Source organism: Phalacrocorax carbo, chromosome 4, assembly GCF_963921805.1.
Source record: "Phalacrocorax carbo chromosome 4, bPhaCar2.1, whole genome shotgun sequence".
NCBI lineage: Eukaryota > Metazoa > Chordata > Aves > Suliformes > Phalacrocoracidae > Phalacrocorax > Phalacrocorax carbo.
The window spans coordinates 22,963,486-22,976,532 of record NC_087516.1 but is presented as its reverse complement, the minus strand read 5'-3'; the positions used below and the strand labels follow the sequence as shown (position 1 = coordinate 22,976,532).

The 13,047-nt window shown below is 34.5% G+C and overlaps 1 protein-coding gene across 7 annotated transcripts in view; it reads right to left on the bottom strand.

The window, feature by feature from the left end:
• Positions 1–13,047, bottom strand: part of PCDH7 (protocadherin 7) — a 291,240-nt gene that overhangs the window by 142,427 nt on the left and 135,766 nt on the right. For 4 of the 7 annotated variants that reach the window (XM_064449263.1, XM_064449264.1, XM_064449265.1 and 1 more), the window contains one exon: positions 9,938–10,154. In XM_064449263.1, the coding sequence (XP_064305333.1) occupies positions 9,938–10,154 (217 nt within the window). Of the gene's footprint in view, positions 1–3,336; positions 3,864–9,937; positions 10,155–13,047 lie in introns of those variants that run through there. The other 3 variants (XM_064449267.1, XM_064449269.1, XM_064449270.1) reach the window with 2 other exon arrangements.

Sequence of the window (13,047 nt, the reverse complement as noted above, 5' to 3'; positions counted from 1 at the left end):
ATTAGATACAGCAAAAAACAGGTTAAGACAAGCAAATTGGGAAAGCTGGTATGGGCACATTTGTTTGATTGCAAGAGAGCGCGCAACCATCAAAATAAATTAACTCCATCAATACTGTTCTTCCTTCACTGTCTTTACATTTTACTTCTTCTATCATCCAAACAGAATTTTAATCATGTATCAAAAAAATATCATTTTTATTATTATTTACTGAGATGTGTTTGTCCTTTCCATAATTCTTAAAAGCAATATGAGAACAGCTCTTGTAAACATGAATGGATCAATCATTGATGTGAATCTATGTCTAATAGCATGTTCCAAATTAGGTGTGATATAAGGTTTGAAAATAGTATTATTAGAATTTAATACTCTGGTCTAAAGTTAAAAAAAAAAGAAACAAACAAAAAACACCCTTATGAAAGGCATATTACTAAAAGACATTTTCTCACATAAAAAATGTTGACTTTGCCTTTGCTTTTATATCTGTGCATAAAAATTATGTTGAGGCCTAAAATTCCTTTTTTTGTTATTGGTGGAGGTTTGGTGTTACTGTTCCTTGCCCAAAAATTCCTCTGGAATTTTATTTTAAATTACTGTACTACTAAATCGGTATACTTTCTTAAAAATCCAAATATTTGTCTTGTTCTAGTATTTGCCATGATTATTTTCCTAGATATTCAACCATTTCACATTCACATTGAATGCTATGTTTCTGCTGAGGCAAAAAAGCACGCACAGGTGATACTGTAGTAATATTCAGAAATACTTAAATGTCAGAATTTATATTATTCTGTCCTTGAAATCATCTGGCTGTTACAGAAATTGTTGCGTTTCTCTGAACAGCAATTACCTCCTATAAAATAGAGCTTTCAGAACTCCAGATGTCACATATTATACTGTGACTTCTGATTCCTTTAAATACCATTCTGTAGATTTGGCATACTCACCTGACATTAACATTTGCTAAAATGCATAAGATATACACACACTTCCTTCCAGTCTGTTTTTGAGACATTATTTCTTTCTGTTTTCCTGTAAAAATTACTTGCTGTTCTCAGGAAATGGAATAATAACAGAAAAAAGAAGTACTTCCAGAGACAACAGCAAAGACCATTATGGGGAAAAGCAAAACCTTCTCATTAGAAAATTCATATCTACTGATCCCTACCAGGCTAGCAAGTTTATTCTTCCTTTGTCCAATCCAAGACTAATGGGACACACAACCATTTAAAAACCCTCATAAGGAAAAAAAAAAGATATTAATAGTTGCATGCACTTTTAATGGAAACTGGACAAATTTGTGTATATAAACCATAAAGGTGATTAAATTTACTGTATGTGGCTCAGGGAATCGGAGTCACAAACTGTTGATATATAGGAGAATACTTGAAATGCAAATCAATTATCTGCCCTGCTACAGTCTTCCCTGAGCACCCTATTTTGGCCACCAGATGGTCATTGCTCTGACCTTAACATTGGTTGAGTTTCCCATATATGGGATTAATTAATAGTTCTGTGGAAGGCTGGCACACACGAACACTGCCAGGACCATGAACCTTTACAGATTATGATTAGATGTGAAGAATTAAGTTATGTAGCAACTAGATAAGTAGATTTGCTGTTCTAACTCCTAATTCACATATCAGCAGGTAAAAAAAATATTGCCTTCAGGAAACTTTTTTGAGCTGCTTAGATAAGCTACAGGCTGAAAAAAATGTAAAATTGCTGTTTTGAATGTAAAAGAAATTAAAGATCGGTATTTTTTAATCTTTTTAATATGTTCTTCTATGTTTTGTCTCAGTAAACTTTACATTTTACCAATCTTTATTGCAACTTACCTTATTTTAAAACAAATCAAAAGAGAGCACTGAAAGAAGTGACTACTTAGATGTGAAAATGCAGCAACTTATGAAACTGATGTATATATGAGTTACTTGGGGTAAACCTCTCTGTTCTGTATACTTACGCTCCACTTTTACTCAGTCTAACAAGGGTAGTTAACATTTAAATTTTTGTTTATGGCATACATAGGCACATGCTAGTTTAATACACTTGAGATTTGAATTTGTTTGCAGATTTTTAACAACAGATCTTCGTGAACACTATGATTCATTTAGGTTCAGCTGTGTGGCTAATTAGACATGCTTTTGTCCATTTAGTCAAAGTACATCACATTTGAAAATACAGTCAGATTTTTGTTCTGAATCAATAATTCATACTTGATAATTTTAAAAATAGACTCAAGGAGAAGAATCAGTCTTAATTTCATCAGTCTTTTTTGCATATAGGAAAAACTACTCCAGCTTTTAAAACATGAAACCCCAAGTATCAAACTTGTATGAAAAAGACAGAAGTAGTAGGATTATGTATTTTATCAAGGTATATATAATAAATTATTGATATTTGCTGCAATTAATATTAAATAAATAAATAAATAGAACAGCATTTGGGAAACGGCAGTACAGAACAAACTGTATTTTCCACTGAAATGGAGAAGAAATACCCCTATAAAGGACTTCTTTTGGATCTTCATTATACTTGAAGATTAGAAGGGACAGAAAGATCTAATGTTGTCCAGGAAACTGAAGAAACTGTCATTAAATACAAATAGAGAACTGGGAAAATACAGCATGCTGAAAGGGCTTCTCGAACTGAGGAAAAATAAATTTCCGTTGACTATCTGCATTAGATTTTTTCCAGGAAAGAGGATGCTGTGGATGCAAAGGTTGCTAAATATTCCATTCATAAACCAGATGTCTCTTCTTCCTTGAGTCTGTAAATTTTGGAATGCTTTTTGTCCTCTGTCTACATTCAGGATTCTGACAGTATCAAAGGGAGTTCTGCAGTCTGCATCAGTGGGAGGCAGCCTGAGCTAGCAGCTGGCACAGAGGACTTGGACAAAAGCCTAACTCCACTAAGTCAATAGCAAAACCCTCATCAACTTGACTGCAAACTGTAAGTTGGTGTCAAAATTATTAGTTTTTGAGGGGTGGGCAGTGTTTGGATCAATTACCAGATGAAAGATCAATTCATAGCATGACATTGGACATTCCAACTCACCTTCTGATGATTTAGTTATCCACTTCTCAGTTTAGCATGTTCTTTCATATCCACCTCAGTGAATTGATTTGAAATTCATAGATGAGGCAGGTTATATAACTGCAACCGTCTAGATCTAGTTTTTGCAGTAAGAACTGACTCACTGAGATGTGTACATGTGTGCACACCCACATGCACATATAAACCCTTCCTTCACTGCTTCATCCTAACAGACAGAACTTTGGAGTGGTTCTTTAAGAACCCAAAGTCCTTCTCCAATTCCAAATTATTGATCAAAAACTGATGGAATGTAAATATGGACTTACTTTTTTAAAAGTAATGAAAGAAAGCTAAGTTTTAGTAAGTGGCAGTTGAAGTTGTCTGATATTAATATACTGCTTTTAAGAGTGGTGGGTAGTTATTTCTGTATTTTCTTTTTAAGAGCAGGATACTGAAATCAGGAGTGGAGGAAGCAATCTTGTAATATAGCTTAAAAAAATAAAAAAAGACCCATATGCTATTCTTCACTATGAAGCACAAACGGAACTAGAGCAAATACAATGGGAAAGCAACAGACAGATAACAGCAAGGGAAATAGCAATGCTATTCAGAAAATCAGGAGGATGATGAATAATTTGTTAGCTTTGATGTCAATGTGCAGGGGTGGATCTCCAATACAGAAATATGCATTCCTTCTTTGATTCCAGCAGGTCCAAGCATACATTCTCTGAGCAGCCAAAATTCTGATCAAGCTGAAAACAATTCACAGCGATGCTCAGGTATACTTCATGAATAGATAGCGTACAGAAGTTGTTGGTATTTCTCTGGATGGTCATGGTAAATAAAAAGGTAAGGAGAGAGGACACAAAGAGTATACTATTCTGGCAGCTCAGCGAGAGTTATTTCTGCTCACAGTTGGCCTGTATTTGGTCCTTTACTTTGCATTACACACTTGAAGTACAATGTAAACATAGAATAGTAGATAAGATACAATAAGCCTCAGTGCAATGGCATATAATGCACAACCTAAAATAATTGTTTATCCTTCTGTAGTATGTTATTAATCTAATAAAGTAAAAATATATGTAAAAATATATATCAGCATTAGGAATTTGTAACACAATCAAAATATACTTCCCTCATTTCTATTGTAAGTATACATATATATAACACTTCACAATGCAAGTAACTCTTAAAGAACAAATAATGTATAGTTTTGAAACTTAAAGTATTACTGTGCATATAAGTTAGCAAACCACATATTCCTCTGCTTAGGAAACTCACAGACATAGTAAGGTCACCTAAAGGAACGTGGTAAAAATTTAAAAAGGAAAAAAATTCAAGGAAGAAAGCAGCCAATGTTCTTCCCAGCCAGGTACACTGCCTTACATAAGGCTACACTAGTATAACGGGGATCCCTGCACAGTGTGTCTTCTGTCTTAGGATCTGGGATTTTTTTTTTCTTCTTATAAAATTATTTTTTAGAGATGTTATCAGAATACTCTATTCTCAAAAGAAACTGGTTCAAGACATAATCCATCACTGAATATGTATGTGTTCCAAAACATTACCCATATACGTTGCTGGATTTACCGAATCCAGAGTTCATTGTGTACCTAATTATAGGTTAGGATTTATCAGAAAAAAGGATAAGAATTCTTATGTATATTTGTTATATAATAATTTGTGCAGCACTTTCTGGTATTTTGGGTTCATGCATGCAGGGTAACATTTAAGAAAAAGTGGGTGTAGCAGCATTGAAAGAAGAAACAAACCAAAAAAAGGAACTATTAGCATGTAATCACTACATTGAAAACCTTTACTGACTCAACCTCTCAGATGGACTACTTACATTAACATTTTCAGGACACAGTTTTAAAATCAAAATTATTCACATGCAATTTTAGGACCTGAATTCAAGAGAACAGAACATCTGAAAATAACGAGAACTGCAAAAGTACAGTAATTCTGTGGAGTAAGTCAATGAATGTCTGGTTTGCAATGTTTATAAGGACATTTAAGTCTTCAAGAACATTAACCTGTGTTATTTGCACTCCAAAGAGCTAAAGGGAAATGGATTCTGTAAACGTGGATTCCATAAACTAATGGATTCTTTTTTTCATTTTATTAACACTTTGGTCCAGAGAACAGATTAATATTCTATCTTAGAAGTAAAAGTCAGAGAAAGCTCTTATAGATGAAATTAATTGCATTTATTAATTGTCAAAATGCCTTTCACATTTTTGAGTCTTCATCTCACCTACCACACACCACTCCTCTATATTGACAGTGGATGTTTGTCAGTTAATGGTCTAAATCTGAAATTGTCATTGAGAACATAGCATATTATCAGCCTATATGAACTGAGATAATGCACTTCTCTTCCTTGCCTTTTAGTTCTTCATGTGTCAGCCAGAGTGCAATTTATCTACTGATTTCTTTGTGGGAGTCAAGTAACTGACAAAAAAGAAAAAAAGAAAAAAATTCTGAGCTCCTTTTCAAGCTCTGCCCATCATTTCCTCTGTGACTTCAGACATGTCACTTAATCTTTCTTTACTCCATTTCCCCCTGTAAAAATGGAAGCTGTAAGCCATTCCCTTATTTTCCTTCTTTCACAGAGATGACTGCTGTTCTCCAACCTTTACATATTTGACACTGAAACACAGGCTAACTTAAAATACTGTGCTGCAGACCAAAGATATATTCATGTAGAAATACCTGAGCTAGCTTTAACACAGGTATCTCAGATGTGGCAAACAGTTTAATTATGACTTCATGGAAACAAATCTCCAGGGAAGAACATGTGAGACAAAATCTACAGTGCTGCAGTTTCACTGCTGTGGGTACTCTAGCTTAATTAAACCAAAAATAAAACTGATTAGGACACTACATGCATATATAAATAGTATATATACAGAAATCGGGGCGGGGGGAGGAAAATAATTAAATGTTTCTAAGAAGGCTGCAAGAAACATGACAGAGGCCTGAGAGAATCAAGTGAATGTACATGAAACTGAACAATGAAAAGCTCTGCTTAGAGATCGTATGTGTAATTGATAACATAGGAATTAATATGAAAAGGCTGTATTGTCCATTCCTCACATGGCGAGAATACATCTCCAGCTATCCCTGCCTACATTAGAAGAAATAATAGTTCATGGAGAGAAAAAAATAACAGGTGTATTATGATCAGAGACTGAAAAACCTAGGAATATATATAGTTCAGAGGGAAGATAAATTATAAGAAAACATAACAATCCACAGTATTTAAAAAGTAAAATGGAATACTTCCATGCCCCTTCTCATAATGATAAAAAGGAACAGTCACTAGAACTGTTAAATAAGAGGAAAAAGCAAATAAAAATAAAACAATTTTCATAGCCTTCACAGGAACTTCCTGTTGAAAGATATCCTTCTAGGCCAGTAACTTGGAAAGGGCTAATGACTTGTGATAACTTAGGTTATTGTTATTATTATTGTTATTATCATTACTACTACTATTATTATTAAAAAAATCACAATTTAAAGCACATGATGAATACTAACTGTTAGAGTCAGGAGGATAGGCAATTCTGGAAGCATCTGCCACAGGGATTTTTTTTTTAACTTCCATCTGAGGTATGTGGTATTAGGCATTGCCAAAAACAGAAGGCTATGACTAAAGACCAGGAAACTCGTTTACCTTGGTAATGTCTTCATCCTTGATATACAAATACGAATGTAATAAAAATGTTCTTGAGAAAATTATTGTGCAATTTATGTTAAAACAGTGCCATTCTAACAGCAAAATTAGAGAAGATGGCTGCACATATGAGCAGAATTTCCTTGTAAGGAAAGCTCCAAGGGCAGGGGATAAATTAACTCAGAAGTTACTTCTGGTTCTGCAGATTTTACTAATTAACAAGATCTTTGCATACTGAATTTTCACAGTCAATCTGCTAACATTTCTTTTTTCTTTCCCCCTTTTTTTTCCCTCCTGCATCTGACACCACAGCTAATCATCAGAACAAAACTTCAATCTACATTTGACAGTCATGTAGGCTGGTAGGTAATGTACAGCATATTCTAAGAAAACCAACCCCCTTACCCTTTTTTTTTTTCCCTTTCCAGCATTTTATCTTCGCCTGAGAAAATAGAAAGAGGCCTCGTACCAGCAAACAGAAAGCTGAATTTCATATTTACTCTGACTGTGAACTCAACCTTCTTACATTTGCCTTAACTATAAAAATTACTTGTTTTCCTTAGTCATCTTAGCTTGCAAAAAAAGTATCAAATGTGTCAGAGGGTTTAGATTACTGTGCTGTAAATTAACATTTCAAACTTTAAAATGAAAGGAAATCCAAAGCAATTAGTTATAACTGCATTGTTTCACACCAGCTGAAATTAAATGGTAAATATTTGAAGTAATAACAATTAATAACTAAGACAGCTTCAAAAGTGCTGTTTCCATGGAAAATCTGCATGAAAATCTGGTATAAATTCTGATTAAAACCTAACCAAGCTAAACACTGCAGATCACCTAGATTCCAATTAAATGTGACAAATGAACACTTGACAGATTTCAATTCCAATTCTATTTCTGTCAGAATGATCCATTAATATTGAAGATTACATTATCAGAATTTAAACAATACAATTGTGCTTAAAATAGTTAAAATGCAAGTGGACTTAAGTATCAGACCACAGAAAACTCTCACTCAGATGTCAGATATTACATATATGAAGGAACAAAAGTACATTCCATCCTGTACTGTCATTATTTATAGATTAATGTTAACAAAAATTTCTGGAGGCAGATGACATGCCACTGTTGAAATCTTGTTTTTAAAATGTGACAGCAGTATTCAAAAGTCTATAGAGTATAATCTTCATCACAATGTCACCCACCTTTCAAAGGTCTCAGTTCAAGGTTTTATAAAGGAGAAGGAATTCCTGATTACTATATGCAAGTCCTGCTATGCAATTGTTTTATGGTAATTTTGTTTTCATTCTCTTATTCATGGAAAAATATATTTATGTAGCCCTATATTTCTAACTATTCTATCTATATAGTACTGTTTTCAGAAGAGAATCTGAAAAATTCATCCCACCAAATATAAAATATAATCTTTAAAAAAATCAAGTAATGTCTAAAATACTTTGTTAGAATGCAATGCCAGTTCTTGCATCAACACAAAAACTTAAATAAACTGGTTTGCTTTAACTTTTGACACTGCTCAAGCACTCTTCATTTTCAGTTACACTTCAGTAAGTATGATATTTTCATTGGCTCCTAAATATATTAAAAACTATTGTCAGCTGTAGCTCTACTGTTTTCCCAATATGGTTCAGCATACTCCATAACAGCATACTTTCTGAACTCAGAATTTAATGTCTAGCGATCTACTACACTGCTATATGTCATGAGGAATTAACAAATTGCTTAGTTTCATTATCATACCACAAAATCTGACTACAAACAGTCAATAAAGTAATCATCCCAATTTAGGCACAAAGTCTAGAAGACTTTCTGGGGCATTTTTTTGAGTACTCCCAGTATCACTTTCTCCCCTACCAGAAACACATTAAAATGAAATGTAAAGAGATCTATTCATATAAGCAACCAAGGAGAATATGTATAGACACACTTATATATATACATAACCTAATATATCTTCTTTTTAGATGGATAATACCATCCTCCAGTTTGGTCAATTAGTCATTTGCTGTTGGGATATACATTATAAGCATATGTAGACTGCTGTAGCCATTCTTCAGTCATACACACTGGATTTGGCAGTATCTTACCATGAAGAATTAATATACTTTTATTGGGTCAACATGTCTATCTCAGGAAAGACAAAAACCCAAGAACAATTATCCAGCGCTGTAATCTCTGAAAAACTAAAACATGCACTTAGCCAAACTAATTCATTCATTCTGTAACAGAAAATACATGACCCTTCTTGCATATACCCATCAATTCCAACTGGATTAGCAAACCCATTATTTCATTGGTTATCAAAAATCTGTACACTCTGACATACAATAATTTCTTTTATTGTTTATAAGCAAATAAAAAGACAAAGAAGTCAGCATCTGACTTCATAAAATTTTAGATGAAGGCCAATAAGTGGAGAACAGTAAAACATTCAGGTATTATGAAATACATTTCAAACTGAAAAGGTTTTTTAAAATTCTAAATAGTTTTAGATAGAAAGGAAAAAAAACCTGCGATTTAAATTACCTTTATTTTTTAATAGCTGGAGAATTACTTTAGAATAAATAAGGATTCAGCATTTTCCCCTTCTACATAAACAGACCCTGAATTTAAATGAGATGTATAGAAAAGTACTATACAAAATAAAGTGAAGAAAAGGAAAGTAATGTTCTTCTTTTGTAAATAATGAAGAATGGACTTGACACTCAGTGTTATTTTGAAAAAATTCTATATTACGTTTTTGGGGAAAAGGGAATTCTCTAGAGTGGGGTTTTTAAATCCTACTTTCTTTTGCTGATGCTGTACATGTTACATTCTGGGAAATTTCATAAGTAGTTGTTGAACCAAAAATGGAAGGAAAAGAGAACACATGTCCTTTATGGTCTTTTATCTAAAATGAAAAGTATGGAATTTAATTCAATTACCATCTCCCCAGCCCTCTACTAGTATTTTTTCAATGTTTTAACTGCTTCTGCAGTATAGTTTTTAAATCATGTAGAGAAAAGAAAGTGCTGGTTTTATTAGTAGTGTTATGTTCCATTATTTTGTATATCTGCATTTTAACAAGCTTTAAAATAAAATAATTACAATTTTAACTATTTAATATATTTATTTATTTTTTTGGACTGACCTTTCAAAAGTCTACTTAGTATCACTTGCTAGTGAGATTATATGTGTGAATGTCGTGTTTGCCCCTACCATTTTCCATATGCTCTGCCTCACCAACACTGCCATCCGGCGTAGTCCTTTCGTAGTTGTCCTCTGGGAGTGGAAGGGCACCCAGTCTTGGCCCTGATGAACTCTTACTGCTTGGTGTTTCTGACTCCTCCAGACCGCTGTCATAGCAACTCTGCAATGACCCTTGATGTGGGTCCTGAGGCTGACTCACAACAGAAAACGTCACTCTACGAAATGGCTGCAAGAGAAAAGATTCTGAATGTCACTGAAAAGTTCAGTCTTTGAACAACTGATTCTCAAAACATGACTTAAGCAAACTAATATTTTAACATTTACCAATTAAACAATTTTGTCTAAATTAAAGCAAACAGCAAGTACAGTCCTTAAAAGGCCACTGGACAGAGTATCTGTGGATTTTTACTGTGATATATGGTCCAGAACCTTCATGCAGTTTTGCATAGCCTCCTTTCAAATGGCTGCACGAGCTAAGAAAGCTGGTTTACAATTATTTATAAATTCTGTACAGTTTCTCTTTGACTTAATAGTAAAAATTTGAATGGAGTTTATATCAGACTGCATAAAGGTACTTGACAGTGTGTGCATGTGTATGTGTAAGACTGTGTGGGTGGGTATAAATGCTCACCTGTAAACTATATTGTGGTTATTAACAACATAGCAGCACACCCATAAGCTTTTTATAAAATCACTTCCTGTGGTTTTGAAAGCTAGCTGACATGGGAAAGAAGAAAAAAAAGAAGGGAAAAAAAAAAAAGAGTTCAGTTTCTTAGCTCCTTTGCCATAAAATTCCGTGCCTGGAGACAGGGTGTGTTGCCAGCTGACTTAATAAAGCCTTTAAAGTACTGCGAGCACAGCTGACACCACATGTTTCCACTGGGACTGTACAAACATAGATTGTTAGAGATTTGTATTCATTCAAAATGACAGATATTACTGTTGCTCTAGAAGCCTACATGCTGAACCCTGGCACCAGTGAGCATCCCAGGAAGTGGGAGAGTCGATCCTTCACATTTCAGAGGACACTGAGGGCAGGCAGGATTCTCAGTAAGAAGCTAGGGGATTCTCCTATGATTTCAACTACACTCAAGCACTAATGATACATTTCAAATAATTTAATAACACATTTGAAATAACTTACTGTTCACAAGGCTAGAAAACCACAGTAAATACCTGATGTTCTAGAAAGCACCTTCTAAAACAAACACCAATAGATCCATTTTATAAGACACTATGCAGACTGTCTTTTGTTTAAAATGTGAGGTCTGAGAGTGCTGCCCACATTTGGATTCAGGTGTGTTTCAAGCCCTCTGTTAGAATGAGACACAGGCATACACCATCCCCACTGGCACTATAGGGTGGAAATGTGTATGCAGGCCAGAAGGGGGAAAACAGCAACTACAACCACTTACACAAGCCCTGAAGAATAGAAGTCCGCATTAGGTTTACAGGTAGAGGGGTGGGTGGAGTTTCAGTTAGAATTTTTACAATTTCTTTTGAGGATGCAAAGTTTTGAAGATATTAAGATATTCAGTGCTGATGATAAACAGCTTGGACTACAAATATAACACTAAGTCTTCCTGGCACAATTAGATCAAAAGTTTATAAACGTGAGTGTTGCCAGAAATGCGAGATAATCCTAAGGGAAGAGTCAAGATATGCTTATGGTGAGTTTTTGACCTTTTAAAGTTTCCTTCTGTTCTTCAGCTGCAAAATGCTTTTATACCAATTTAATTTAGAGCTTTGTATCCTATCAAATGCAAGGAGAATAGAGGAAAAAAAACAAAAGAATGGAGAGTACAAATAACGCACATTAAAAGAGCACATTAAAATAGTTTGAGTTGCAGCTCCTTTCAGTAATGTGGAAATAGTAGAAAGCATGGAGGAGGATTAGAACTGCTATGTTAAGACCCTATATCTTTTCCCCATATATGCCCAGTAAGATCTTTCGCCTCCAGTAATAATCAGAAGGAATCCCTTTGTTGAACTGCACAGGAATTCTAAAAGCTTTCTAAAAGCTTTCGTACTGGTTCTGAATCATGCAGGAGGGATAAAGCCCTTTTGCAGTAGTCTGTCATGCAAAACACCTGTGTCATTTGCATTGTACTTTCATATTTCAAAAATAGCGTGTCTATTGTTATTGGTAATTTACACACGTTAATTCCCTCAGAGGAATAACTAAATAAATGTAAAGAAAGGTAAAGTGTCTTTATCTAAGCTGTGGTTTTAGATGACAGCAAGCTTACAGAAGTAGTGATTTCCCTTCACATGCTTTCCACAGATGGACTTCTAAGTATATAAAAAGATGTCAAAGACAATATTTCATATCTTGTAAACAGGCTCTGTTGTTTCTTTCCAATACGACTATTGTCAGATCATTCAAGAATACTTGCAAGTAGAACTTAAGGTTTCACTAGTCCAGTAAAATCTATTATTCTCACTACACTGACCAACCTCAAAGGACCTTTCCACTGTCTTGACATTAAAGTTACATTTATTTCTTCATATAATTAACATGTCAGGTGACCAGCTACCATTCCTGTTTACATTAGAAATGAAATATATTTGTTTGGAAAATACGGATTCACTGTTCACTAAGTATGACAAAGTTGCTCGTACAATCTAAACTGTACTTCTAGCATTACTCAGGAAACAACTCAAGGGGCTGCCTAAGGACATAAGAAAAGAAATTCTCTTCATTCACATTTAACTCTTTGCTGCAATGCCCAGATGGATCCTAAGATCAAGTTTTGCCTCCTATAAGTACTACTGTTCACAGAACTTTCTAGCATGCTCACCTGTCTTTCCTGACAAGTTTCTAGGTGCATGAGCTGTCCCGCCACAGCTTAGTAATTTCAAAAAATGTCATATTTCTGAGGCCAGAGATACAGTTCCTCCTGCTTCTTTCCGAGGCAGTGTACATTTCTATACATATGGCATCCTTGAGGTAGACCCTTTTTCACAATGTTTTATTATTCTGGAAGTCTCTCTTTTACCCACCACCTTGTGCCCTTTGCTGTCCACCCCTACCCACCATTTCCTTGCTTGACTGTATGCTGTAGTTCCCCTCCACAGCCATCACAGAATCATGGGATGGTAGGGGTGGGAAAGGACCT